This window comes from Pimephales promelas, chromosome 12 (genome assembly GCF_988280905.1).
Source record: "Pimephales promelas chromosome 12, fPimPro1.hap1.1, whole genome shotgun sequence".
Taxonomy (NCBI): Eukaryota; Metazoa; Chordata; class Actinopteri; order Cypriniformes; family Leuciscidae; genus Pimephales; species Pimephales promelas.
In genome coordinates, this window is record NC_142780.1 from 4,997,551 (window position 1) to 5,025,494 (window position 27,944).

At 39.0% G+C, this 27,944-nt stretch overlaps 1 protein-coding gene across 3 annotated transcripts in view; it reads left to right on the forward strand.

The window, feature by feature from the left end:
- Nucleotides 1-27,944, forward strand: part of macf1b (microtubule actin crosslinking factor 1b) — a 62,702-nt gene that overhangs the window by 25,361 nt on the left and 9,397 nt on the right. For all 3 annotated transcript variants that reach the window (XM_089117433.1, XM_039651247.2, XM_089117432.1), the window contains 28 exons: nucleotides 62-232; nucleotides 847-1,013; nucleotides 2,359-2,518; nucleotides 2,610-2,694; nucleotides 2,806-3,047; nucleotides 3,243-3,362; nucleotides 3,456-3,563; nucleotides 3,676-3,894; nucleotides 4,171-4,374; nucleotides 4,660-4,891; nucleotides 4,987-5,213; nucleotides 7,850-7,972; nucleotides 8,073-8,174; nucleotides 8,596-8,697; nucleotides 8,778-8,942; nucleotides 9,020-9,175; nucleotides 10,183-10,380; nucleotides 12,335-12,463; nucleotides 12,564-12,734; nucleotides 15,908-16,063; nucleotides 16,142-16,348; nucleotides 16,692-16,811; nucleotides 18,789-18,958; nucleotides 19,044-19,203; nucleotides 21,664-21,858; nucleotides 23,045-23,170; nucleotides 23,710-23,853; nucleotides 25,794-25,982. In XM_089117433.1, the coding sequence (XP_088973559.1) occupies nucleotides 62-232; nucleotides 847-1,013; nucleotides 2,359-2,518; nucleotides 2,610-2,694; nucleotides 2,806-3,047; nucleotides 3,243-3,362; nucleotides 3,456-3,563; nucleotides 3,676-3,894; nucleotides 4,171-4,374; nucleotides 4,660-4,891; nucleotides 4,987-5,213; nucleotides 7,850-7,972; nucleotides 8,073-8,174; nucleotides 8,596-8,697; nucleotides 8,778-8,942; nucleotides 9,020-9,175; nucleotides 10,183-10,380; nucleotides 12,335-12,463; nucleotides 12,564-12,734; nucleotides 15,908-16,063; nucleotides 16,142-16,348; nucleotides 16,692-16,811; nucleotides 18,789-18,958; nucleotides 19,044-19,203; nucleotides 21,664-21,858; nucleotides 23,045-23,170; nucleotides 23,710-23,853; nucleotides 25,794-25,982 (4,548 nt within the window). The remainder of the gene's footprint in view (nucleotides 1-61; nucleotides 233-846; nucleotides 1,014-2,358; nucleotides 2,519-2,609; nucleotides 2,695-2,805; nucleotides 3,048-3,242; nucleotides 3,363-3,455; nucleotides 3,564-3,675; nucleotides 3,895-4,170; nucleotides 4,375-4,659; nucleotides 4,892-4,986; nucleotides 5,214-7,849; nucleotides 7,973-8,072; nucleotides 8,175-8,595; nucleotides 8,698-8,777; nucleotides 8,943-9,019; nucleotides 9,176-10,182; nucleotides 10,381-12,334; nucleotides 12,464-12,563; nucleotides 12,735-15,907; nucleotides 16,064-16,141; nucleotides 16,349-16,691; nucleotides 16,812-18,788; nucleotides 18,959-19,043; nucleotides 19,204-21,663; nucleotides 21,859-23,044; nucleotides 23,171-23,709; nucleotides 23,854-25,793; nucleotides 25,983-27,944) is intronic.

Genomic DNA, 27,944 nt, shown 5'->3' on the forward strand with positions numbered 1-27,944 from the left:
ATTGTACTTTCTTTATGGATTTTTGTTACATTTTTAGCATATTGTTTGGTCTTATGTTAAGGATGGCAGAAGTGCTTTGGCTCTTCACGACGAGTTCAGGGATCCGTTGACATTCCAGCAAAATCTGGAAACACTGATGACTTGGGTCTGTGATATTGAGGAGTTGACAGCCAATCAGAAACCACCATCCTCAGAGTTCAAGGTAGTGAAAGCCCAACTGCAAGAACAGAAGGTATGTTCAAAAATCCATTACTGCTATATAAACAAACAAGCAAGCAATAAATACATATAAGTCTTGTCATGATATAAGTTCATGCTTATAACGAGCTTCTACCTGCCTTTGTGTATATTTTAGGAAAGGGAGGGAAAAACAAGTCATTCAACTCGTAATTTTGAAATAGCCATCTTTGTTAGCTTAGTGAGTGAGGTGAAACATACCCAAAAGTCCACAATGCTCCTCTGATACATGATACAAGTGTTTGGCTTAAGTGCCACAAAGAGAGAACAAGGTGCATTATAAAACTTGTAGATTTTCAGAATTAGCAATACTTCTGTAAACACAATGTGTGTTTGCTTCCTCATACAAAGCATCTTCAAAGACAAAATAATGATTTTGAGACGGAAATGTTCTACAACATTGTGTTAGCAAGTTAATTCTGCAAATTTCTTCAATAGTCTGTTGGCCTTCTACAAAGATCAACACATTAATGCAAGCCACTTTGTATATGTCCAAAACTGCCAAAGGGTGTGCAATGTCTAGTGTTAATGTAATTTGGGACCACCTGCTTGCAAACCCTTGGCTTTGGAAACATATTATTTGTCAAAAAAATATTTCTTGTCCTGCAGCTCTTACAGCGCCTGCTAGATGACCGAAGACCCAGTATAGAGACCATGATGCAGGAGGGTCCACGCCTGGCAGAAGGGCTTCAGGGAAATGACAGTGAAACGACCAAAGTGCAGCTCTCACAGCTCAAACTCAAGTGGGAGGCTCTACTTGAAGGCGCAAACAGCAGGTCAGTCTGGTCCACACTGCAGCTTACTTTGGTCCAGAACTACCCAGTTAGATGGGTCTGTCTGATTGACATATAAAACAACCAACCAAAACATCTTTAACATGAAGCTTTGGGTGAGTAAATCTGAAACCCTTATTATCCCTAGCAGCAGAGATAATACACAGGTATGCTCATATATTGCTTGAGATTCTGATTACATTAGAGTCATTGAATTACCATTATACACTCACCTAAAGGATTATTAGGAACACCATACTAATACTGTGTTTGACCCCATTTCGCCTTCAGAATTGCCTTAATTCTACGTGGCATTGATTCAACAAGGTGCGGAAAGCATTCTTTAGAAACGTTGGCCCATTGATAGGATAGCATCTTGCAGTTGATGGAGATTTGTGGGATGCACATCCAGGGCATGAAGCTCCCATTACACCACATCCTAAAGATGCTCTATAAGGGTTGAGATCTGGTGACTGTGGGGGCCATTTTAGTACAGTCAACTCATTGTCATGTTCAAGAAACTAATTCGAAATGATTCGAGCTTTGTGAAATGGTGCATTATCCTGCTGGAAGTAGCCATCAGAGGATGGGGACATGGTGGCCATAAAGGGATGGACATGGTCAGAAACAATGCTCAGGTAGGCCGTGGCATTTAAACGATGTCCAATTGGCACTAAGGAGCCTAAAGTGTGCCAAGAAAACATCCCCCACACCATTACACCACCACCACCAGCCTGCACAGTGGTAACAAGGCATGATGGATCCATGTTCTCATTCTGTTTACGCCAAATTCTGACTCTACCATCTGAATGTCTCAACAGAAATCGAGACTCATCAGACCAGGCAACATTTTTACAGTCTTCAACTGTCCAATTTTGGTGAGATCTTGCAAATTGTCGCCTCTTTTTCCTATTTGTAGTGGAGATGAGTGGTACCCGGTGGGGTCTTCTGCTGTTGTAGCCCATCCGCCTCAAGGTTGTGCGTGTTGTGGCTTCACAAATGCTTTAGATAATTGTATTAATTATAAAATTGAACAGGTGTTCCTAATAATCCTTTAGGTGAGTGTATACTGTATATTCTCAATGCAAATTTACACTTACAAAATTATGTTTTATAAACAAAGTTCTGGAAGAACATGTTCAGATACATCTGTCCCACGACAGTTCTCGAGCATCCCTCCACCACCCCATCTCATCACTCTCAATTGTTCCTATCAGGGATATTGGGGGAGAACTCTGGGTTCAGGCCACATTCCGAACTTGGAGCCCTCCTTTCGGACAGCACATCAAATATCTGATTAGATGTAAGTGTGAACCACATATAGAACGGAATACACTTTTTTTGATAGATACAGGATTCTGGAGGTCATTCTGCCAAGGGCTCAGCTATTCCAGGAGAGGACAGACAGACTTCAGCAATGGCTCATATCTGTGGATCAGGACTTAGCTGAGCTCCGCTCTGCCGAGAGAGGGATGCTCCATCTGCAAGAAGCCACAGGACAGGCCAAGGTTAGCAAAACATTGCAAAATTTCATTAGGAATGTTTGTATTGCACAATGTCAATGTGGAAATAAAATCAAATTTCTATATCACCATTTAGTCAGTCATGGAAGAAATCAAATCTAAGAGTGTTGACCTGGGGAAACTTCAACAATGTGCTCATGAGCTCATGGAAACGATTTCAGGTGCTGTTTCCTCCATTTCTACTTTTATTTAATTGATTAAACTAAACTTCGTACAATACCCACAAGGACATTTTTCAAACATGCTTTGGTCCTTCACATGCTATTCTAAAGAGGAGGAAACCCAGCTGGTGCAGGAGCGGGTAGACAGTCTGCGTATCAGGTACTCAGTGATGAGTCTGGGTAGTGCTGATGTCCTGCAGAGGCTGGAGCAGGCTCTAGAGGCGTCTAGTCGATGTACCTCCAGTCAGGAAGACCTCCACCTGTGGCTGGGTCGTATTGAGAGAGAGCTGCTGGTTCCTGCTGCTCAGAGTCAGACTGGGGACGCAGTCTTGTGTTCTGCTGAGAGGCAGAAGGTAAGAGGCATATGGATAATTGCTTTGTCCTTTATTTGGCCATGACAAAATCTAATCATATACTGTACACAAGATATTGTTCTGGACCAGTGCAGTGCAACATTGTGGTTTAAAGTGTTTTAGGAAGTGGCTTCATGAGCAAGGCATCTAAATTCAGGATGCTAAACTTTGGATAAATTAACTTGTTTTTCTTAGTTGGAACAGGCTGTTGAGAAAGAGTTGGGTTGGTTTCGAGAAACCTCACTGGCACTGGAGGAGCTCAGAGTCATTCATCTAGACCCAGACACCATTGCATCCCATCTCAATGAGCAGAAAGTGAGTTTTCTGTGTGTATATATAAATATATACTGTTGTAAATGTTGTGTAAAGTTCTTCAACATAAATCATATGATGTATTTTGTTTTGCAGGTACTTGCTGTAGAGATTCTGCAGCATACGTTTAACATTGAGAAAATGGTGAAGATTTTGGAACTCCTGCAGACATACACTGAGGAAGGGGAGACACTGAGACTCCAGGTAAGATACTGTCCATTCACTTTTGAAATATTCCAACACAAGGTCCTACTCAAGGACCAACAAAATACTTCTCTGTGTTAACATCTATTTTCTCTTTTTTTTGTCTCCAAAGTCATCCCTAGGCACCTTACAAGAGCAGTGTCAGGTTACCACTGCTACTAATTCCCACGTTGTGCTTCAACTGGAGCATGCTCAGTCGCTCTTGTGTCAGTTCTCTGAAGGCTATGCTGAGGTGTTACCATGGTTACAAGAAACCAAAGCCCTTATTGGCCAGTTTACCCTGAACACCATTAGCTACGAGGCATTCCGAGAACAACAGGATCTCTTGCAGGTACTGAACAACCTGCATCTTCAGAGCAAGGCATTAACAATAGTTTGCCCATGTTTGTGCTCACATGTGACTATTGGACTACTGTATTTCAGAAAATGCATAATGCATTTTAATAATAGCTCATTTGTATTTAATAGTTCACACAGTTCATTTGAAAATGATTTCACTTTGTAATGTTATTCGACTTCATCAATTCACGTCATTCATTAAGTAGTTTCAGATAAAGCAATGCAAAGACCAATCAACCAGTCATGGTGGTCCATTACTTCCAAACAGGGCATCAGAGAGTCCATAGCAGAGCATAAGCCACTGATAGCACGGCTGATCACGCTAGCCCAGCGTCTATCTGACCTGAATCCAGCTCAGGGACAGGAGTTCTGTCAGAAAGCCAAAGACACTGAAGAACAGCATCTGGCCATCAGAGACAGGGTTCGAGAAGCTGCTGGAATTCTGGAGGAGTCTCTACCCCGCTATACACAGGTGACATACCTGTACATGTAGACTTTTATGTCAGCTACATTTATGCGTTTTTGGCAGACACTTTTATCCAGAGTCACTTAGATTGCATTCAAGGTATACATTTTATCAGTGCTTGCTTACCCTGAGAATCAAACCCATGACATTGCTAGTGCTGTGCCCAACTGTTTGAGCTTCAGGAAACATATGAAGCCATATGTTTCATGTTGCTATAGAGGTATAGAAAGACATTATTGCCACATATTAGCCATATATAAATGATAGCTCACTCCTGTATGCCCTTGTCAGCTGAATGAGAGGATGACTCTGATTGGAGAGAGACTGGAGCGTCTGTGTAGTCATCTGCAGGCCTCGATTGCTCTTCAAGGCCTCACCCCACGAATTCAGGAGCAGCTACAGGACAACAAGCACACACTGTCTGAGCTGTCCAAATTGGATCTGGACCTCAGCAGTGTGAGGACACAGGCTCAGGAGCTCCTGACCAACACAGGGGCTGTTGGGGACAGTTCAATTTGCACAGGTACCTCATCTCCTTGTACAAACACTTTATAAAGCATCTCATAAGCATATTGTTTCTTACTATGATAACATTGGTAAATCTCCTTCCAATTCCAGCTATTCAAGAGCGGGTTTGCAGTTTAACAAGCCACTGGGAGGAGGCTCAAAGACAAGCTCAAGAGAAAGAAAAGTTGCTTCTCAACCTCCTTGATCTGGCAGTCAGGTTCTGGAATGATGTGAGTGACATGACAGCTGGACTGAATGATGCACAACAAGCTGTTCTGGACCTCAATTCCAGTCGATCAGATTCAGAAACCATCCGACAGAGCCTGGAGACCATGCAGGTAGGGTACAACAATGACACTGTGGTCAGTGTTTCCCTGTTTAAACAGCTTGGACTTGGTGCTGGTCCTGCTGGTGAAACAGAAAAGCTGAAAAAAGCTGGTTGACCAGTGTAATCTTGCAAGCAAGTACAAATTATGCTGGGTACTAGCTTCCAAAAGGGTCTTTAAAGTAACACCAGGTAAATTTTGCTCTCGGGGTCCCCCTACAGTTGGGAAACAGTATTGTCCTCTACTACTGCCGTAAACTCTGTCATCCTTCATGCACGCGCATTTGTTGACAACCATGATAGCCCTGAACACTGTAGGAGGAGGTCACATGCAGGTGTTCTGCTTGCGTCGCGTGTGAAATGTCTTCATCCCAGGTACAGTGGCATATATTTCAGCATGTCATATGAATATCATTTCATGGGTTTTATTTTTTGTCTAACGACAAATGATCACGATGCTCACGTTTACAAGCCAGCATCATTATAGTAGCCTAGTCTATTGTTACCGTTTTATCGAATCTATGTGATACTTCAATGCAATGTTTGAGTGGTAGATAATAACCATATATCGTCAATATTATAATATAAAGCTACCATTAATGAATCTGCAAATTTTACAAATCGATTTGCAATATAGCTTGAGGCAAGAAAAATAAATGAATATCACAGACATGTTAGGTATCCTAAAATATGATTTTGTACATCTTATATATTTACTTGCAAGAATGTAGCCCCTACCAAACTTGTACACGCCGTTTAGACGATAGCTAACCATCAAAAACTAGAATATCGTTTACTAGCTACCAGATCGATAATTCGCTACTCTACTATCATTACTTGATTCATGAAGATAAACGGAGGATAAGATAGCTTCCGTAACATAGTCAGGCAGAAAAAAAAAAAAAAAACAAAGAGATGCAAGCAATATACTTACTAGGGGTGCACGATTCAGAAAATGTCACGATTCGATTCGATACCGATTTTTTGTCTTGAGATTCGATTCAAAATCGATTTTCGATTCAAAAACGATTCTCGATTCAAAAAACGATTCGCAGGTCTATATAAATGTAGTTTACTTTTTCCTATGTGATTGATTGCAGTAGACATAATTTAAAAGAAAAGTTTGATATTACTTTATATGTCTTCATACAAAAATAAAAACTTTTGCAACTAAAAAGTGCAAAGTGCCAAGCTTTGGCCAGCTTTTAAATACATTTAATTCAAGTTTAAAATAAAACTTAAATAAAAAGCTTTTACATTTAGCTTTAAAGTGCTGTAGTCAGATCAAACAAACAATTATGCTAAATGTGGTTTAAGGACTTCAGCTACCAGTTTGACTGTTGAAATGTGAACTCGACTGGGCACATTGAACTTCCTAAAAATATATACTAATGTCATAGAACCCTTGCGAAAATATTTTAAATAGATTTTAAAAAGCCACCACTACTGGTAACATCTATGGTTAGATTGATTTGTTTATAAGTGAAGTCGTTCATAGGCACGTAATTTGCGGGTATCTCCAGTTAACTAGCAGAGCATTTATTTAGTTCGCTATTAAAGAGACCTGTTGTTTTTGAAGTCAAGCTGAGCGTTCGTGTCCGCTGCGATCAGTGTCATGGATATACAGTGTTCTCTGTGGCTCGCGCAGTCTTCTCTCGGACGCGCGCTTCAATCTATCGCCGTTGTGGAGACTCCGGTGAAATCACAAAATAAAATGCACACAAACGTGATGAACATATTCGGTTTTGATGAGAGAGAAAAAACTATACGAGTGCGGTTTAGAACATGTAACCTCTGACACGCTTGGCAAAAGATCTACAGAACTCAAACATAAGATCTGCGGATCGATGCATTTATTTACGGGTTGAGCAGAGTGGCTGCACAGTTTGACCAGCGGGCGGCAAGAACTTGCAATAACTATTTATCATACCGGCCCTCGCAGCCTCGAAACCATAGAAACACTACCGGACCACCGGTAAAAGTCCCGACTCAACCGATTGCCACTCCACCCCTGCACGCCATTAAAAAATATAGCCTATGAATCGATTTTTGGAATTCTATGAATCGATTCTGAATCGGTAAAGATTGAATCGCGATTCAAATATGAATCGATTTTTTTGCACACCCCTAATACTTACTAGTCCAAAAGCATGGCAGCCAAATCCACATCGGTCGGCCCCCCTCCTCAGCTCACGCCAGCGAGACAACGCTGGCCCAATGTTGATCCTCGTTCTGCCGCTTTTTCTCTTTTTGCTCTGCTCAGATAAACCCTTTGCTTTCTTGTTTTTCTCTGCTGCTTCGGCCATGACTATAACATTTAGCTCGCACGTCCGATTTTAAAGAAGTGGGGGTGGTGGTGGAAGTGACGTATATGCCGTTAAGCAGTCGAATTTTGTAGTTCTCTTTGTTACTGCCCGAAACCCGAAGTTTAAAAGTACAATTAAAAACGCTACAGACCCCATCAGGCTATGGCAGATGTGTCATTCAATCTATTGTAAGTTGATGTACCATCACAAGAGAGTTGGAAATATATCATGAAGGTTGAAAAGTTACCTGGTGTTACTTTAAGGATGTCCCCTCATTGTCTCCTGAGTTTGGAAAAAACTCTTTGTCCAATACCATCCATATTTCCTTATCCTGCCTTCTCAGACTCTCAGGGAAGACATTGATTCTCTACAAGGTGACCTGGACACACTAGGAATTCTGGGAATGGATCTCATGTCAGCCTGTGGTGACACAGACAAACCAGAGGTCACCAAATGCTTGGATGAGGTATGTATTTGAAACTGAAATGATACTAAACCCTATAGAATTCTTGTACGTCATACAGTTAATTATTCAAATTTCACTACCCAGCAGTCTTTCTCCGCAGCTTTACGGCACTTGGAACAATCTCAGTAAGATTTGGACAGGGTGCAACAGTAAGTTAGAAGAATGTTTACGAATTGCTCTCCATTATCAAGACAGCATGCAGGTGAGTTAGCCACAAGAGACAAGTCTAAATGCTTTTCAAGACATTCATAATGCATGCTGTACTTGCTGCTGACAACATTCAAACAATCACAAAGGACTGTCTGTCCATCCCTTTTTCTTTCTTGTCTAATCCATTGGTGGTATAGGTCTCTGTCTACAGTTGTAGTATTTCAGTAGTCATGCCTCCATGTGGTTATAGTAATGAGTCTCTGACAGACTGGCCAATTTCCTGCCAATTTCCTGCCTTTCTGAGAGAGACTATAGAGAATTTGGATTAAAATTAGTTTATTTCAGTACATTTTCTTGTTGGTTTTGTTGAATTTTCTTGTTGACGATGAAAGAACCTGACAAAATGTATTTCAGGGTGGGTACATTTTTATTGTTTTTAAAAACAGGTTTAAAAATAAGACCTTGTTTTTAAGGGACTCTTTGAGTGGCTGAAGTCTGTGGAGTTTAAGTCCACGGAAGAGTTCTCAGTCGGATCTGACCTGGGATCAGTTAAAGAGCAGCTATGTGACCTAAAGGTGAGACCAAACAAACAATTGTCAATCAATTGTCAATTTCATTAGAGCTTTTGTGAGGATGTCATCACCTCTCTTGTCAGGAATTTAAGCGGGAGCTCTATCAGAAGAAGATTGAGATCGAGAGTCTAAACCATCGCTTTGTGTGTCGTCTTTCCCCGGGTACTGAGAGGCCTGGGTCCATCTCTCCACTGTGCGACTTCCGTCAGCGGTGGGACAACTTGGAGTCAGTGACTGTCAGCAGACAGGTAAGATGTTAGCTAAGTGAATACAATAATTTTTTCATCACAACGATACTTCAACGGAGCAATGTGTTTTTGAGCAGCACCAGTTGGAGTGTGCACTGCTGGGCTTGGGTCAGTTCCAGAACACTCTTGATGAGTTGCACTCCTGGCTCTCCCACACGGCTGACCTCCTGCAGGCCTCTCAGCCAATCAGCATTGACCTGCAGACCTGTGAGATAGAGCTAGCCAAACACAAGGTAAAACCACTGGGGCATGTTTTATTGTTGAAGACGTTGAGTCTCCTCTTTTGCAGGGATTTATGCAAATTTCAGAATCAAATAAGAATTTACTGCTAAAAAATACTGTGTGAAACAGTATCTCGTACAGCATAGAGTAAAAATTGTAGAATGAAAATTGTATTTGCATTCATTGCTTAGTCACAGAGCTTGAATAGGGTATAGTTTAGCACTAGCCAGCACTCCAATAAGAACTATCAGTGGATGCACACATGAAATAAGCATGATCTGCAAATGTTTAATTTTATTAACACAAACTGCCATACACTATAAAATAATTAAACTTTCAACCTCAAGTTGCTGATAATTCAAGTGTGTGTGCAATCAAGTGAAGACAGCAACAAAATATACCATAAAGTATTTTTAAAAAGTGTAAATGTGTGGTGACATTGTGCAACAAATAAAATGTACAAAGAACAATCAAAACTAACTAAATATGGGACAAAAATGTGTTTTCAAAATATTTTAAGAAGAGCTATTGTGGTTTTCCATCATTTGAAATCTCTGGGAAAATACAGTAGGTTTGCAGTATTTTGCCTAAAGTGGCCCACCACATACGTTTCCATCAAAAGTTGTGACTATAACTTATGAACAAAACTGGAATATATCACATAAAAAATCCAGCGAGTCGAAGAGAACAAAATGGTCACTTCCTGATAAAAGACATAATTGGCGATAAATATCGGATGTGGAAGTGGATGCAGTAGGACAAGCCACTATATAATAATGTTCGTGTAATATATCACTCCTCACAGCGTGCGGACGAAGGTAATTATATGAAACACTTGACAACAAATGTTTCTCGGGCATTTCAGAATTATTGTCCCCAGTAACATGTCATTACTATAGTGGCTAGTCTACTACATTAAAAATACTGCATATATTTTTCTAGGTAATATGCAGTTCCCAACGTACTCATGGTATCAATCTTTGAATGACTCACTGTGATGGTTGTTGTGTGCATCTAGGTTCTGCGGAATGATGTGATGTCCCATGTGCGCACGGTAGACTCTCTGAACCGGGCCGGCAGAAACCTGATGGAGTCTGGGGCGGGAGACAGTTCACATGTCCTGCAGACTCGTCTGGAACAGCTGAATGAACGCTGGGAATTTGTGCGCTGCGAGACAGAGCGCAGACAGCTAGAGCTGGAAAATAACCTCAGTCAGGTGACCACAAACACCTGCAAATAAACTTGATTTTGACAGAATTATTTAAAACTATGGGCCCTATTTTAACAATCTGAAATGCAAGTGTCAAAGCGCAAAGCGCAAGTAACTTTGTGGGCGGATCCCGGCGCTATTGCTATTTTCCCGGCGCCTGGCGCAAATCTAAAGGGGTCTGAAGTAGCTTCATTATTCATAGGTGTGGTTTGGGCGTAAGGTGAAATAAACCAATCAGAGCTCCATCTCACATTCCCTTTAAAGGAGTAGTTCACTTTTGAAAAAACTTTTGCTGATAATTTACTCACCCCCATGTCATCCAAGATGTCCATGTCTTTCTTTCCTCAGTCGAAAAGAAATTTAGGTTTTTGATGAAAACATTCCAGGATTTTTCTCCATATAATGGACTTCAATGGGAACCAGATGGTTCAGGGTCCAAAAGACAGTTAATAACTGTTTCAGATGCAGCTTCAAACGTCTATAATAAGGGTCTTATCATGCGAAACGATCGGTTATTTCAAAACTTATTCCAAAAATGTAACTTTTCTAAGGACAAATGCTAGCCTTGTAATATATTGTGAGGCGCGTTTGCAACGTCACGTAATACGTAATTACGTTCAAAAGGTCACGGGCGACGTAGCCGGAAGTACAGAATCAAAATCGTCCGACATCGTTGTTTTAGCTTTTAATTCCTTTTTTGTAAACGGCGTTTGAGTTAGTTTTCACGTTCAACCTATGCGTTCAACTTGTAAACACTCTGACTCTGTAGTTCTGGCTACGTCGCCCGTGACCTTTTGAACGTAATTACGTAATATGTGACGTTGCAAACGCACCTCACAGAATGGAGAAAGGCTAGCATTTGTCCTTAGAAAAGTTACATTTTTGGAATAAGCTTTGAAATAACCGATCGTTTCGCATGATAAGACCCTTATTCATCATCTGGTGTCGTTTAAAGACATTTGAAGCTGCATCTGAAACTGTTATTAACACTATCTTTCGGACCTTGAACCATCCGGTTCCCATTGAAGTCCATTATATGGAGAAAAATCCTGGAATGTTTTCATCAAAAACCTAAATTTTTTTTCGACTGAGGAAAGAAAGACATGGACATCTTGGATGACATGGGGATGAGTAAATTATCAGCAAAAGTTTTTTCAAAAGTGAACTAATCCTTTAAGACCGTTATGAACGAGGTGCACTTGTTCCATGGCGCAATACTATTATAACGGCGCGTTTACCAGAGGCGCTTCACAATCGGTTCACAGCCGAGGAGAACGATGTTCTCGTCAGGGCCGTGAAAGAAAGAGAAGTGACATTTGGGATGGGACAAACACACCCAAATTAGCTTCGGTTAAACATGTATATAATAATTTGGGTAAACGTGTAAGCTTCTATTTTTCCCATTGTCATGGACACAGCAATAATTTCCCTCGTGTTTTAATGGTTTTCCTTATAATAATGTATCATTTGCAAAAAGTAAAATGCATCTGTGTAGATGAGAGAATCATCTATGCCCGTTGTTCACACTAGCCAAGCATGCGCGCTTAAAATAGCATCTGAAAGTACGCGCAATGCGCCTCTGACTTTAGACTAATTTTTTTCTGGTCAGTGGCGCCATTGTTTTTTGGAACTGCAAAATAGCACTGGTAAATGTTTGCGCCGAAACACGCCTCCGTGCCTCTGTGGAGGGAAAAGCCCGCTTTGCGCGGGTGCAAAATAGGAATGATAAATGCGTTTGTGTATAAAGTCATTTGCGCCGGGTGCAAGATAGGGCCCAATGTCCTTAATTTAATCAGTCTCAGTCCCATTGTGCTCATATGTTTATATTCCAAATTTCTCAAATTTCTGTATATATACAGTTAACGGTTATACATATATATATTTATACATACATACATACATGCACTCAATGTATGAGTTCAAGCTCCTGCAGAACTCAACAATTATAACTGGTTTTCAGGTTCAAGATGTAACCATGGAGATCCAAGATCTCCTGCAGTGGCTGGAACACACAGACCTGAGGCTGTCGTCCAGTAAAACAGTGTGGGGTATGCCAGACTCTGCCAGCGAGAGACTAAACACTCATTTGGTAACAATGACTTTAATTTTGCTTGCTGAATTTGTAGTCTCAACCCTGTAAACTGTGTTTATGACCATGAAGCCTGACTAGTGTCTTTCTTGTTTTACAGGAGTCATGTAATGAGATGGATTCTAAAATGCACGCCTACACAAACGTTCGCAATGCCATCCACAGGATGCTGGAGGGCAGTGAGGTAGCCCGGGGCTCCAGCACGGAGCATAGCTTATGCATACTGGAGCAGAAATGGAGCACTGTCTATGCTAAAATGCAAGAAAGAAAGGTGATGACAGTTTAGACTCTGTCCAATTATATACAGTTGTGCTCAAAATCTTGCAGAATCTGTTCAGAATCTATTTTAACAACATAAGAGGATCTTTATTTATTTAGTACTGTTCGAATAAATTATGTTTACATATTGTCCACAAGACAAAAAATAGCTGCATTTATAAAAATTACCCGTTCAAAAGTTGACATAGCCTTGACTCTTAAGGTGCGTTCCATTCGAAAGTGGACTGCGAAGTGGACTTCGCAGGGTATTTCACCATCTTAAGTGAGATTCCAATTCGAAGAGAACGAACATGTTCAGTTCGAAGGGCACTGCAAACGGCTTAGGGAATACGGGAACATCGATACATCACTTCACAGGAAGTCAGTGAAGTACACTTCAACTGATATACCGTGTTCAGGGAGTAGGGAGCAGTGAACACTGCGCAGGGGCCCTGTCGAATAGAACACAATGTTGTGTGTCGTTACCTGGATGATCTTCAACAGCTCAATGTTCTTCAGAGAAATCCTCCAGGTCCTGAACATTACGTTACTTCAGAACTGAACTGACGAATTGGGATCTCGCTGAGAGATCACAACAGCCTGAGCTTCCGGGAGAGTGAAGACGCAGGTGATCCAGCTGATCTGGAGGTGTTTCGGGACCGCACAGGTTGACCTGTTTGCCGCTCCAGACAAGTCTCACTGCCAGTTATTTTACTCCCTAACCGAGGGGACCTTCGGCACAGATGCGCTGGCACACAGCTGGCCCCGGAGCCTACGCATGTACGCCTTTCCCCCAGTGTGCCTACTTGCAGAGACACTGTGCAAAGTCAGGGAGGACGAGAAGCAGGTCTTGGTAGTTGCGCCCTATTGGCCTAACCGGACCTGGTTCCCAGAACTCCCGCACCTTGCGACAGCCCCTTAATGGCACATTCCGCTGAGGAAGGACCTTCTCAAAGACATGGCACCATATGGCACCCGTGTCCAGGCCTCTGGAATACCCACCCACGTCTGGTCTCTAAACGGGATGCTGAACTACCCCAGGCAGTGGTAGACACCATCACTTTGGCGAGAGCACCCTCTACAAGGTGTGCTTACGTTTTGAAGTTGAACCTGTTCATTGATTGGTGTTCCTGAGGGGTGCGAGAAGGCTAAATCCTCCTCGCCTTCACCCTGTACCCTCTTTGGATCTCTCATTGGTGCTAACAGCATTACAGAGCGCCCCATTCTAACCACTGCAGTCAATTGAGCTTAAAATTCTGTCATTGCAGATGGTGCTCCTGACCGCACTGGCTTCCATCAAGAGGATAGGGGACCTGCAAGTATTTTTGGCCAATGAATTGTGCCTGGAATTTGGGTCTAACTTATTAACCTGAGACCTCAGCCCGGATATGTGGCCAAGGTTCCCACCACTCCTTTTAGGGGCCAGGTGGTGATCCTGCAAGCGCTGCCCCTGGAGGAGGAAGACCTAGCCCTTTCTTTGCTCTGTCCCGTCTTTGCTTTACGCTTGTATGCGGACAGAATGCAGAGCTTCAAGAGCTCAGACCAGCTCTTTGTCTGTTATGAAGGCCAGCAGAAGGAAAAGGCTATCTCTAAGCAGAGGTCGGCCCACTGGATGCCATCGTCTTAGCGTACCAGACCCAAGGCGAGCCGTGCCCCCTTGGGTTGAGAGCTCACTCTACCAGGAGTGTTGCTTTCTCCTGAGCGCTGGCAGACGGCTCCTCGCTGGCAGATATATGTAGAGCTGCGGGCTGGGCAACACCCAACATGTTTGCCAGATTTTATAATTTTCGTGTAGAGCCAGTGTCCTCTCGTGTACTTGCCTCAAGTGGCCAGTAACACTGGGGACCCATCTTGCTCCTCAGGTGAGTTTCCCAGCTGTTGAACCGTGTTGGACTTCCTCCATCACCCTCGGCAGTCAGACGTGGCGGAGATGTCCGCCTCCAGGCCTAACACTCAGTACGCCCAGTGGTTGACACCTATGATAGGCTAGTTGCCCATATGTTGTGATCCCTACGGGAATGAAAACTCATATGTGTATTCTTCCACAGTACGGCTTCCCCTGCAGGTGAGCCTGTGTCTTTCCCTTGGCAGAGCCGTCTCTGCCTGTGTTGACTCCCACCTAAATAGACCGGAGCTACCTTAAAGACCTTCCATATCTTGCACAGCCTAATGGCTAGTCCATGTGCAGTCTCCACCTAATACCTCCCTACGGGCAGGATGTGGCCTCCATAGCTTTCCCAGTGTTATCCAATAGTCTTACTGTATGGGTCAAGCGGAACAGCAGTAATCGACCATCTCTGTGTAAGCCCTGTCCCATCTGCCGCTCCAGTAGGTGTGGGGGGATCAGGTTGCTGGACACGGAGCGCTGGAAGGGGCAGCGATACTGGTGCTTTGCAGGGATCCCAATTCGTCAGTTCAGCTCTGCCGTAACGTTGAACGTGACTAAATGAAAGGGAACGTCTCATTTACAAATGTCTCATTTACATTTGAAGGAGGCTTTACGTTTCTTCGCCTTAATCGCTGTACCAGCGATCTGGTCACCGGCTCGGCTCCTCAGCGAAAAACTTAAATGTGCATTGTAAGTGCTAATCTCGCACACCAATGTGTATTGGCTTGTTTAATTTACACTCTGAGGTGATTGGGCTCTCAGGCAAGATCCCAATTCATCAGTTCCGATCTGAATAATGTCTCCGTTCCCTCCTTTAGGGAACGAGGGTTTCATATGACCCCGATTTTCCAGCATCTTTTTGCATATTTTAACCCTTTCCAGCAATAACTGTATAATTTTGGGATTCATCTTTTCACACTGAGAACAAAAAAGGTTCAAACATTTACTGATGAAGGAAACACGATGCATTAAGAGCCGGGGGTTGAAAACTTTTTGAATTTTAAGAATAAGGTAGTTTTTACAAAATTTGTCTTCCTGGAAACATGCAATTATATTCTGTTGCTTCCGAAGGGCATTACTAAATGATTTAAAACATATTTATATATTTAAACAAAATAAATTTGGACGTCTTCATCCTGTTCAAAAGTTTAATTGAACTGTTTAAAAGATTCTTAATGTCATTTTGATGTGTTTATTTATTTATCTTTTTATTAAATTTATCAATCGTTTTTATAAATTATTATTTCTGTATTTTTACATTTTATTTTAAAAAACATTTTTTTTTTTTTTTTTTTTAGGCAAAGTTAACAGAAGGACTTGGTCTTGCAAAGGAGTTTAACAGTAATGTCCAAGACCTTCTGACCAAAATGGCCAAATGTGAGGAGACCATAAACACTCTACCTGCGCCCAGCTTCATCCTGGACACCATTTCCTCACAGCTTCAAGAGCACAGGGTATGTGCATCTGCACATGGATTTGTGTATGTCAGTGGTAGTGTACGTGTTTGTGTGATTTTGTCATCTTTTGTGTAGATGCTGATAGGTGAGGTGCAGTCTTACGGAGAGAGGAAGACGAGCGTGGAGAACGCTGCCACACGTCTGTCTGAGCTCAGTAGGAAGGAAGACTGCGATGTTGTGCAGAACCTGATCATGACCGTTCAGGACAGATTCAAGAAACTCCTCCAACACACTACAGAGAGGGGAAAAATGCTTGAGGATGTCAAAAGACATGCTAAACAGGTATTCACTTCCAACGCTATCTCACATACAAATTCGTACGATTTGTCTAAACCCACGTAATGGGTTTAGGGTAGGTTTAGGGGCGGGCTCAGGGAAAGGTCATTCGTACGAATTCATACGAATTGGGTAGCTGGTAAAATATGTACGATTTAGGAAAAATCATACGAGTGAGGTCATATGAATTCGTACGAATTAGCCACCTTGCAAAATTCGAATGAATTGCCGTGAGATCGGGTTGTCACTTCTCATATGGACTTCGAAACAGACAGAAAGAGTTAGTTCAGAGTATCCAGGAAATCATTTGGCAAGTACTACTAAACTTTTGTGCTTTCCACTTCCACAGTTCAATGAATCATGGCACTTACTGGTGGACTGGATGACGGAGGTTGAACAGACACTGGATACACACAAAGAGATCGCTGTGTCACAGGAGGAGATCAAACAACAGCTTACTGAACAAAAGGTACTTCACATTTCAGGTCTCAACAAAGAGCCAATGTCAGAGCGTTTCGGGTCAGTTGACAGTTTGGCCTTTTGGGCCAGTGCTGCACTGCCACAGAAAAATGTACATTCATTGGTCTTGTTTTAATTTAAAAAAATTGCCATGCAAAGTTTGGTTTACTTTGATTTTATTTTTAGTCTGGGTAGTCTTGGAAGCATCAGTAAGAATGTGTGGGAAACTAAATACAATGTTTTAAATTGCAAAAGTGCAAAAAAAAAAAAAACACTTTAAGTGTATTGCAATTGCAGGAGTTTTTAAATTCAAGGAGCTATTATTTTAGCAGTTTATAGGATAATATCCAGCAAATTTTCTTTTTATAATGCAAAAATATTTAATGAACCAAAAAAAATTGGATGGAAATCTTTTCATTTAATTAAAAATATGAATATTTCTTGCAAATCCCCCCAAAAATGCATTGTTAAAATTGTATCATTCTTTTGTGGTGGGGCCAGTGAAAATTTTAGTAACTTTGCAACTGCATGTTGACTAACTTCGAGTATTAGTAGACTGGTAAGTTAGGGGAGCATCAAAATAAAGTGTTGGCAGATATTAAGCAGACAGTCTACTAATACTGATAGTTGACATAGTTGCACTTATAGTACTTATAGTCAGTGTAAGGGAAAGTTACTTTTAAAAGTAATGCATTACAATATTGAGTTACTCAAAGTAACTGTGTTATAACTTAGTTATTTTTTATGGAAAATGCGTTACGTTACTTTTGTATTACCTTTTTTTATTAACCTGGGCGGAGTTTGCTAGTTTGTTTTTTAACTATTAAAGGGTAACTAAACCCCTGATCAGAGCCTGACTCCACCCACTGGCAATATTTGAAAAATGCTGAAAAAGTGTGCAGACCCCAGCGGAGATAGAGGGGACGAAATAGATGCTAAAACACTCTATCCTGATCGTTTTCAATACTCGCAATTCCAACTCCTGACTGGTTTTGACGAAACAAGCTGTTTTTTATATTGCCAAGAGCAAAGCTCGTACCAAGAGCGTGGTGAGCTGAAACCTGCGTACGTCACGAAGAATCGCTAACATCCAATAGGAAAATCCAACTGCAGTAGCCACCGTTCAACCTGAAGAGGGCAGCACTAAGATGTTTTTACACCATATATTATAGAAATAAAACACTTTAAACACAAATGTCAAAAAAGTTACTTGAATTAATGACTGGTATTAATAAAGAGCCATTCTTACAGATCATTAACTAAAAAGAGTTGGTTTAGTGTTTAGTTATTCTTTAAAAAGGCTTTATTTATTTATTTATTTTTGCTAATATAAAGGCCCTTTCACACCAAAAGTGAAATGAATAAGAATCATGGTTAAGAAAAGGCAAATAAACACACACACACACACACACACACACACACACACAAAGAAATACAAATGTTTGTCTAAAGTCTTTTTTTTTTATTAATTGGGTCATCAAAGGTCAGCTGCAAAGACATATTTACAGAGGTTAGATTTAGCCAGGATTAGGCCTTAGTTCAATAAGAACATTATAAACATGCCTTTAAAAAAGCACTACTGGTGTGCATCTTGAGACAAAACAATGGCAGCGACCAATTTTAAAATATATGCCAGTGCAACTTGCATTACTTACTCCAGTATTTTGATGTAAATTTAACAGTAATGCTTTACTTTACTCGTTAATTGAAAAAAAGTAATCTGATTATGTGACTCACATTACCCCAAACACTGCGTATAGTTAGTAGAATGTGCAAAACTACTGAAACTACTGGCATGACTAGCGAGCAAAAAAAAAAAAAATATCCTCAAAAACCAATATAAATTACTTTTGCATTATTTTACGTGTGGTGCCTAAAAACAGGGACAGTGAAAGTAAATAATCTATTGTATAATATGTATAAACCACACTGACAATTTCACCCCAAAAGAAATAAATTCTTCACAATGTATCATTTATGAATTCAGGAGTTCCAGAAACTTCTCCGCTCGAAGCGGCCCATGTATGAGGCTTGTCTGAAGAGTGGCCGCTCACTCCAGGAGAAAGCGCAGGGCCCAGAAGACACACAGCACCTGGAGAACATGGTGTCCGAGCTCAGAGATTCATGGGACACCATCAGCGGGAAATCCAGTGAGAGGTGAGTCTGATGTGAGCGGTACCATCTGATCTGGAGTGATTTGAGTATATTCTCTGAGCTCTAAATTGTGCTTTTTTCCTGCAAGGCAACACAAGCTGGAAGAGGCTCTGCTGTTTTCCGGAAGGTTCACTGACGCTCTCCAGGCTCTCAGTGACTGGCTGTACAGGGCAGAGCCACAGCTGGCTGAAGATGTGCCTGTCTGTGGTGAAAAAGACCTGGTCAACAATCTGATTGACAAGCACAAGGTACATCTCTGCGTATATTACACTGTTAAACCAATACGTTGGCAAAAAACAAACAAATTTTGAGGTACTCATTTACATCAAAATTTGTAAACCAAGTTTAAGTAAGCAGAACTGGCTGATTTTTATTTTGTACTCATACATTTGAATTACTCTTAAATATTTGAGTAAGCTTATTCATACATTTTACTTTACATACTCATACACTAACAATACAAACACAAGGAATCCAGGGCTAACAAAGAAACTCAGGACAGCAGCATGTTACAACAAAGACTGACAAACCACAACAGAAACACAAGGGCAATTTATACAAAGGCTAACAATTCAGGTTACCTTAAAAAAGTCATTTTGTGAGTTTAAAAGAAATCGATTTGATTGAAATCTTTTTGAATTGCTTAAATTAAAGCAACCTTACTCAAACCAGTTTATTATTTTGAGGGTTAGGGTTTAAATTGCATAAATGATTCTATATAGAACCTTAAAGGGTTCTGTGAGGCACTTCCCATCATGGGATCATTTATGGATTTCATTTCATTTATGGAAGTCCGGCATGAAATCAAATTTGACAAGTCTTCTTTTTATATGTAATATGTTTATTATAAATGATTTATCTGTGCACTTCATTATTTTTTTAACTGTTATAATATTTAATTAAATACATTACCCTCCCCCATCGAAACGACCTCTCTTCTCTTTCGGTCACGTGGAATGGCGAAAGGGTGCGGCCAGATCCGATGAGGCTATCGGTGCGTCGCCTCTCAGAGAATCGCATTTAAATCTGCCTCCATTTTGTTTGCAACGCCCAACCTCCAACGATCCAATCAATTCCCGAAGGACGAAATCAAGCCCTGCCCTACATTTTTTTTCTAATTTCAGAAGCCGTTTCACTCGGATATACGTCACAACAAGGAAAAAATTACAATCTCAACTTCCGTTTCATGCCGACTTTAATTCATGAAAGTTATGTACACTCTAAAAAAAAAGGTTCTTCGGTGGTTCTTCAGGGGTTCTTTGCGGTTCTCTGTGATGGTTAACAGGATCTATGGCACCTCTTATTCTACATTGCACAGGGCCGGCCCTGACCAATTTGCTGCCCTGGGCAAGATTTTACCTGGGGCCCCATGCATTACAGCCCATTTCACCCCATCATTTGTGTTGGTGATTATTTAGTCATTATAATTGATATTTAGTAATTTGGTGATTATTTGGTTATTATATAGGCCTATATATATATATATATATATATATATATAGCAAGAGCATTACATCTAGCATTCAAGTCAAGTCCCCTTTATTTATATAGCGCTTTTTAGCCTACAATACAGATTATTTCAAGCAGCTTTAATAACAGGAAAATAATGCAACAAAGTTTGCTTCTCCTGTACAGCAGACCTAGAAGAAAATGGTGTAATAATCAAGCTTAAGTATGTTCAGAGTTTTTTTTTTTTTTTTTTTTTAAACAACAGTGATGTCATGTTCCAAATGTCATTCATGCACAAACTATTCATTGAACACTAGCAAAAGTGTTTGTTTGGGTGTTGATGGCAGCAATCTTCCACTAAATTACGTTTCATGTTTTCAACATGAATAAAACTGCTAAATGTCTTTAATGTGAATTTTACAAGAAACCTTGGTAGCTACTTTTAATAAACCTGTAGCCTATAAATATCTGGCACTGTCCTGTTATCCGGACCCCACGATGGCCTACCCCTAACTCCGCCCCTAAACAAGACCAATAAAGACCAATTGGGTTATTGGTTGGGTTAAGACCAATCAGGGATGACTATAGTTCCGAAATGGTATGGTGGGGTCTGGATAACAGGAAAGTACCAAATATCGTTATTAATTTTGGCAAATAAATAAAAAATGCCATATATCCCAACTGTATAGTAAAACATTAAATAATAAAAGTGATAGTGTGCGTCAAAAAAAGACTGACATGTTTGTTACAAATTGCATCTGGGGGCTCTGAAGAACTCAAAACTATTAGCATAAAGTTATAAGGTAAAAATAACTGCCATTAAATTATAGCATCTCAATACTATGTAATTAGATAAACTGTTCATTCATTATCACTTTACCTCCGTCTTTATCCCCTTGTCTTCTTCTTTTTGGCAATGTATCTATCGCAGCAGACTATAATGCTAATTTAAATGTGTCATGATGAAAATTTGGGCCGGCCCTGACATTGCACCATATGACAAAGATAAGTGGCACTTAAAGTGGTTCCCCTATGATTACAAGCCAATTAACCACTTTTAGTGCCATTTAGCACCATTTGTTTTTAGAGTGTATTAAACAGCTCATAAACATTCTTCATCATTAAAAAAACAAAACAAAACAAAAAAAGTGACATGCAATCATTTAAGACATTTTAACATAAAGCAGCCTTCAAATTGAGTCTATAACCCCACTAAACCTTTGCTTCTGAGCGTGTGGACACCTTCTCTGTGCCTGCAGGTGTTCCAGCGTGAGCTCGGGAAGCGTGCCAGCTGTATCCGGACCCTGAAGCGTTCGGTCAGGGATCTGACACGGAGCAGCATGGCTGATGCCCACTGGTTGCAGGAGCAGATGGAGGAGCTGGAGGGCCGCTGGGAGGACGTGTGCAAACTCTCGGTGTCCAGACAGGCTCGACTAGAGGCGGCCCTTCAGCAGGTACAGTCACACTCCGCTGCGTCGGATGATAATCACACAAGTTATATTTACGCTGTGCATTTGGCTGATACTTTTATTCAGAGCACTAACAGAACATTCATGATACTGTAGCGCTTTCATCATTAACTAAAACTAAAAATACAAAAACAACAAAACACTGAAATAAAATAAATGCGGACAGAAATAAAATACTTAAAAAATGTAGTAATTTTGCCTTTACAACTAATTGAAACAAAATAAGTTATGTTAAATTTCTAAAAAATAATTTTACTTCAATGGTCCACTTTAGACATTCGACTAACAATAAGAAACTTTTAAACTATGTCAACTAACTCTCATTAGAGCATTAGTAGACTGTTAGGGTTTGGGTTATAACTTGACGTTGTTGTAAAGTAACTTATAGACCGTGTAATGTCTGTTGGGAGCATTAATATAACGTGTTAGCAGATATTAATACACAGTCTGGAGTTGCAAAGTTACTTCAATTATTATGTCTAAAGTGGACCATCCAAATAAAGCTACCATAAAAAAGGAATAAAAACTAAACAGGCATTTTTAAAAGAAACAAAAACATACAAAAAAATTACTGAAACTTTATAATATTAATAAAAGAGTCTTCTTTTTTCCCTTGAATGCGATTAATGTTTCCAAACTGTTGCTATTTGTTAGTTACATTATCATTTACAGTTTTTTTTAATATCTCTTTAATGTCTCTTATGTTCACCGAGATTTATTTGATCAAAAATACAGTACAAACTGTAATATTGTGGGATATTATTACAATTTAAAATAACTGTTTTCTATGTAAATATATTTTAAACGTAATTTATTCCTGTGATCAAAGCTGTATTTTCAGCATTATTACTCCAGTCTTCAGTGTCACATGATCCTTCAGAAATCACTCTAATATGATTTGATGCTCAAGAAACATTTAGTATTATTATCAATGTTAAAAAACCATTGTGCTACTTCATATTTTTTTATTTTTCAGGATCCTTTGATAAGTGGAAAGCTCAAAAGAACCGCATTTATTTGAAATTGAAATCTTTAGTAACATTAATTGTCTACACTTTTGATCAGTTTAATGCATCCTTGCTGAAAAAAGCAATGTCTTTAAACTTTTGAACAGGAGTGTATTATGATAATCCCAACATTTTTGCACACTTTGTACCTCTGTCGTTTTCAGGCGGAAGAGTTTGATGTGATGGTTCATTCGTTCCTGGATCTTCTTTCAGATGTGGAGAGGGTCCTGAAGTATGGAGTGCTGCCTGAGGAAGAGCAGGCTCTTCTGGAATTTCGTACATGTCATCAGGTATGGTGGACATGGACCCATTTATTACTCCAGAAATGTATACATGGTGTCTATGTCAACTCCATCCACCAATGTCTGGTTAAGCCAGATGAAATCACAATCAAAATTAAAGAAACAAAAGAAATCTTGGCATTGAGAGTAAGATGGGTGGTGTTGGCGAGTTCGAATCCGCCTTTTTCCGAACTCTTCTTCACCCTTTTCATTTCACATCAGCTTAGACAGGAGTTTATATTCAATAACAATTAAGAAAATATCTGAAAAGTGGAAATAAAGTGCCTAACGGGTATTTAATAGTGGGAATAAAGTGATTGTTGTGTAAGGAGGATGACCTAATAAGGCAGCATGCATTTATGACTTTAATAAATATAACCATATACACTGAATATGTTTATATTATTGCATACTTTTTGATAATATACTACTAAGGTGCAAATATTATCTGCCACTCTTTGCACTAAGTATAAATAGTATCTAACAACTATTTACACTTAGTGTCAATGTTATCATATGAGTTGCATGATAGTGTCTGTGATCTGCAGGAGTCAGTGAGTTCCCTGAACGACCAGCAGATGGAGCTAGAGAAGATTCGCAAACTGGGTGAAGAGATACTGTCCTCCTGTCACCCTGACTCTGTCATCACCATCAAGTCATGGATCAGTATCACAAAGACTCGCTATGAGGAGGTGAGTCAGGCCTTCTAGCCCTCTGATGGTCTTCGGGGTATGTTTAGACCCCAAATGAATTTTGCTTGAATTAAAAAAAATGTTCTCTTTTTCCAAATGGTATGAAACTTGCTACGGCTCTCAACACTGTCAAGATCTACAAAAAAAAAATTAAAATGGAATTCTATCTGTTTTTATGTAGGCGTGACAAAAATAGTCACACTCATGGTCTTCGAGTACACAAAAAATACCATTTAATTTTGTAACAGAACAATAGTTTTTTTTTTGTATACAAATATTATTTTACTGTTTATTAATGTTTTTACTCAACATTTGTGCAGTTTTTGGAGGATTTATGATATCTTTTAAATATCTATAAATTAATAAATAAATATTTATTTATCATTGGACTCAAAATAGACACAATTCATCATCAAAATCAGAAATAACGCAGAACACAGACAGAAATGACAGAAATTAAGTGGCACACTTCCAACAATGCAAAAAACATCCACAATCAAAAATTATCATGCTCACACACATGCACACACACACAAACACACACATATAGAGGAATGCAATATACAGGAATACATACAGACTATAAAAACTATTCGCTTATCATTTGTAAAATAAAATACTCTAAAATGCAGAACCACCGCAAAAATAAATTGGTAACACTAAGACACATTGAAAATGTACACACACAGGAATACATTTGTAAGGCTATAAAAAAAAATAAAAGAGATGAGACCATCTGTTCTATTGTTCCAAACTATTGTTCCTAGTTATTCTATTTTCTACCCAATTTCCTTTTTTTTTTTTTTTTTTATATTTTATTTTTACTGCTTTATTTGCTAATTTGTTATTGCTGTTCAGTTGAAATAAATGATCAAATATTAAGACTCCAACATTTCTCTTTGTAACATGTTCAGGTTTTATTCTAATCATAATGTAACATTATTGAAAAACTGTTGTTTTTTCAGTACAAAAACAAAGGCTAAACTTTGACAAAAAGTATTTTATTTTTGTTATAAGTGTGATTTTACAATATTTAGATATGAATCCAACTGAATCCAACTTTAGAAACTATATCTTTCAGTAATTCAAATAGTTATAGGCCTAGTGAAGCTCTATAGCCATCTAGTGGAGCTCTATAGCCATCTAAGTGACTTATTACAAATTTTAACCTGTTTTTTCCAAAAATTAGGCAGAAAATCTTACATTCAACCTTGTAAAATTATCCATGGTATCCCCAGGAATGAAAGTTAGAAATCTGGGTCTTTTATAAAGTTTATTTAACATAAAATGCTGTTTTTTTGTATAAATCCTATTTAAATAAATTTTTATTTATTTATTTATAGAAATAAATAAAAAAAATCATAAATCCTCCAAAAACTACACAAATGTTGAGGAAAAACATTAATAAACAGAGTAAAATTATATTTGTTAAAAAAAAAAAATACTATTCTGTTACAAAATTAAATAATATTGTCTGGGGTCCAATAGACCCCGAAGACTGGAATTGTTACTTTTTTTGAAGACCATCAGAGGGCTAGATATATAACAGCTGCAATCTGTTAGAGTGCAACAGAAAATCGAATTCTATAGATCAATGGACTTTTACCAATAACATACAGTGTACACTTTCAATGCAGACCTACCATGAGATCTGAGGTTGCTGCTAAGTGATGAAATATGGTTCAAATTAGATTTAGAAAAATCACATAATTGCTGGACTCCAGATTATAACCCTCAAGCGAGCTTCATCAGTAAGATTCTTTGTCACCGTTTAAGTGGAATGATATGTTGTAAATTTTACCGGTGGTACTATAAAACTATAGACTGAGATTATAATAAATATTTTGGACTTTAGGCTTCGAATTTTTAATGTGCATGAAGAACTTTTGGTGGTTCCCAGTGTAGTGTTGCATATGTACATGTGTGATTTGGTGCATCAGGTCCAGATGTGGGCGAAGCAGCAGGCCGAGAGGATCCAGACCACACTGTCTGCTCTAGAGGCCGAGAGAGAGGAGGTACAGCGGTTACTGGACTGGATCTCTTCCACTGAAGAGTCTCTCAGTCTAAAGGAACAGGAGCCATTGCCTGAAGACTTAGAGATCACCGCAGAGCTCATCACCCAGCATGCGGTACTAAAACCCAATAATAAACTATTCATAATAAACACACAAAAAACAATGCTGTCCACATTAACTCAGTACAAACATGTGTGACTTCTTTCTTCTGTTGAGAAAGAACTTCCTTTTATGTTCCACTGAAGAAATAAGGTCATACAGTTTGGAAGAACATGATGACAACATTTTCTTTTTTGGGTGAACTATTCCTTTTAGCAAAGCAGATACATATTGTACATGCTGTAGTGGCCAAAAAAAAAAATGTTTTTTTATTATGTTACTGACGGAACTGTCAAAATGTGTGGAAAATATTTTAAAATATATTTGAATTTTTAAATATTTCAATATGAGGGAAGAACAAAACACTTAACTTGATTAATTTTAAATATATATATTTTTTAATTATTTGGCAAAAAAACTGCATAGAAAAACAAAAAGCTCACAAAAAAGCATGTATAGACTACAACTGTAAAAGTTGGTGACTGTATTAAAGCACCCGAAGACATATAGCAAAACAAACAGACTTTAATAAAGATTTTTAGGGAACACTTAGGGAATTAAAACCATGTAATTCAAATCAGACACCGAACCATGTATGGCAAGCCGTTTTAGCTTTTATTCATCTCCAGGATATGAATTATTGATATCAGCAATTAAATTCTTGATTTTAAGAATTACATTCTTGATATCAACAATTATATTTTCACTAGTGAAATGTCCCCATAGGCTGCCATTCAAAACCAATTGTTGATATCAAGAATTGATTTTTTACTAGTAAAAATATCATTTTTGATATCAATAATTATATTGGTACTAGTAAAAATGTGAATTCCTGATATCAATAATTAAATTGTCACTAGTTGAAATGTCTATTCTTGATACCAACAATTCAATTGTTACTAGTAAAAATTACCATTTTGATATCTGAACATGTATTTCTGATATCAATATTGTTTCACACATCTAAAATGGCTTTCTTACTAGTAACAATCACATTCATGATATCAGAAATTAACATTGTCACTAGTAAAAATGTAATTATTGATATCAAAAATGAATATTGTTACTAGTAGCAATTCAATTGAGGTTATCAATAATAGACATTTCAACTAGTAACAATTTAATTCTTGATATCAAAAATAAAGGTTTTTACTAGTAATAATTGCATTTCTGATATGTGAAATTGGAATTTCAACTAGTAAGAAATCAATTCTTGATATCAACAATTGGTTTTAAATGGCAGCCTATGGGGACGTTTCACTGGTGAAAATACAATTGTTGATATCAAGAATTCATATACAGGAAATGAATAAAAGCTAAAACGGCTTGCCATAATATGAAGCATGAACTGACAAAACTCGAGGGCTGTGTTCAAAATCTTCCCCTATACTCTCATTCACTATTCTCTGCATTACTCCACTTGAAGGGGTGAATGAAAACAAGTGAGGAACAGCCGATATGCTCACCTGGTCAGACTTGTACATATCAGTGTGCTTGCGGCAGAGAAGGGCTCAACATGTGGGGTGGGCTTAAACTGCTTTCATCTGACCGATGTGTTCTGGCTGGGCACTGACTAAAATAGAGCCCGACCGATAAAGGATTTTGAAGGCCGATACCGATACAAATATGTATTGTACGAAACAAGTATTGTTGGTTTTAAATTCCGATATATCGGCGCAACAAAACGTTAACAGATTTCCCTAACATTAGTTATTTGTAGTTTTTTTATGAGTTTTAACTAAAATAATATGATAATGCATTTCAAAAAGAAGCTTGTTTCTTTTATTGTCACAACAGAACAGACTGATGATAGTGGCATTAGCTAGCTTTGTGGTTAGCTAGTCTATGATGAGCCATAATTTAGCAATACTAATTAGCAATACATAATTTAGTCACACTGCAAATTGTAAAACATACATTTTCAATATAACAGGCCAAGGATAGATGATACGTCTCATTGCTATAGGTGTCACGTGC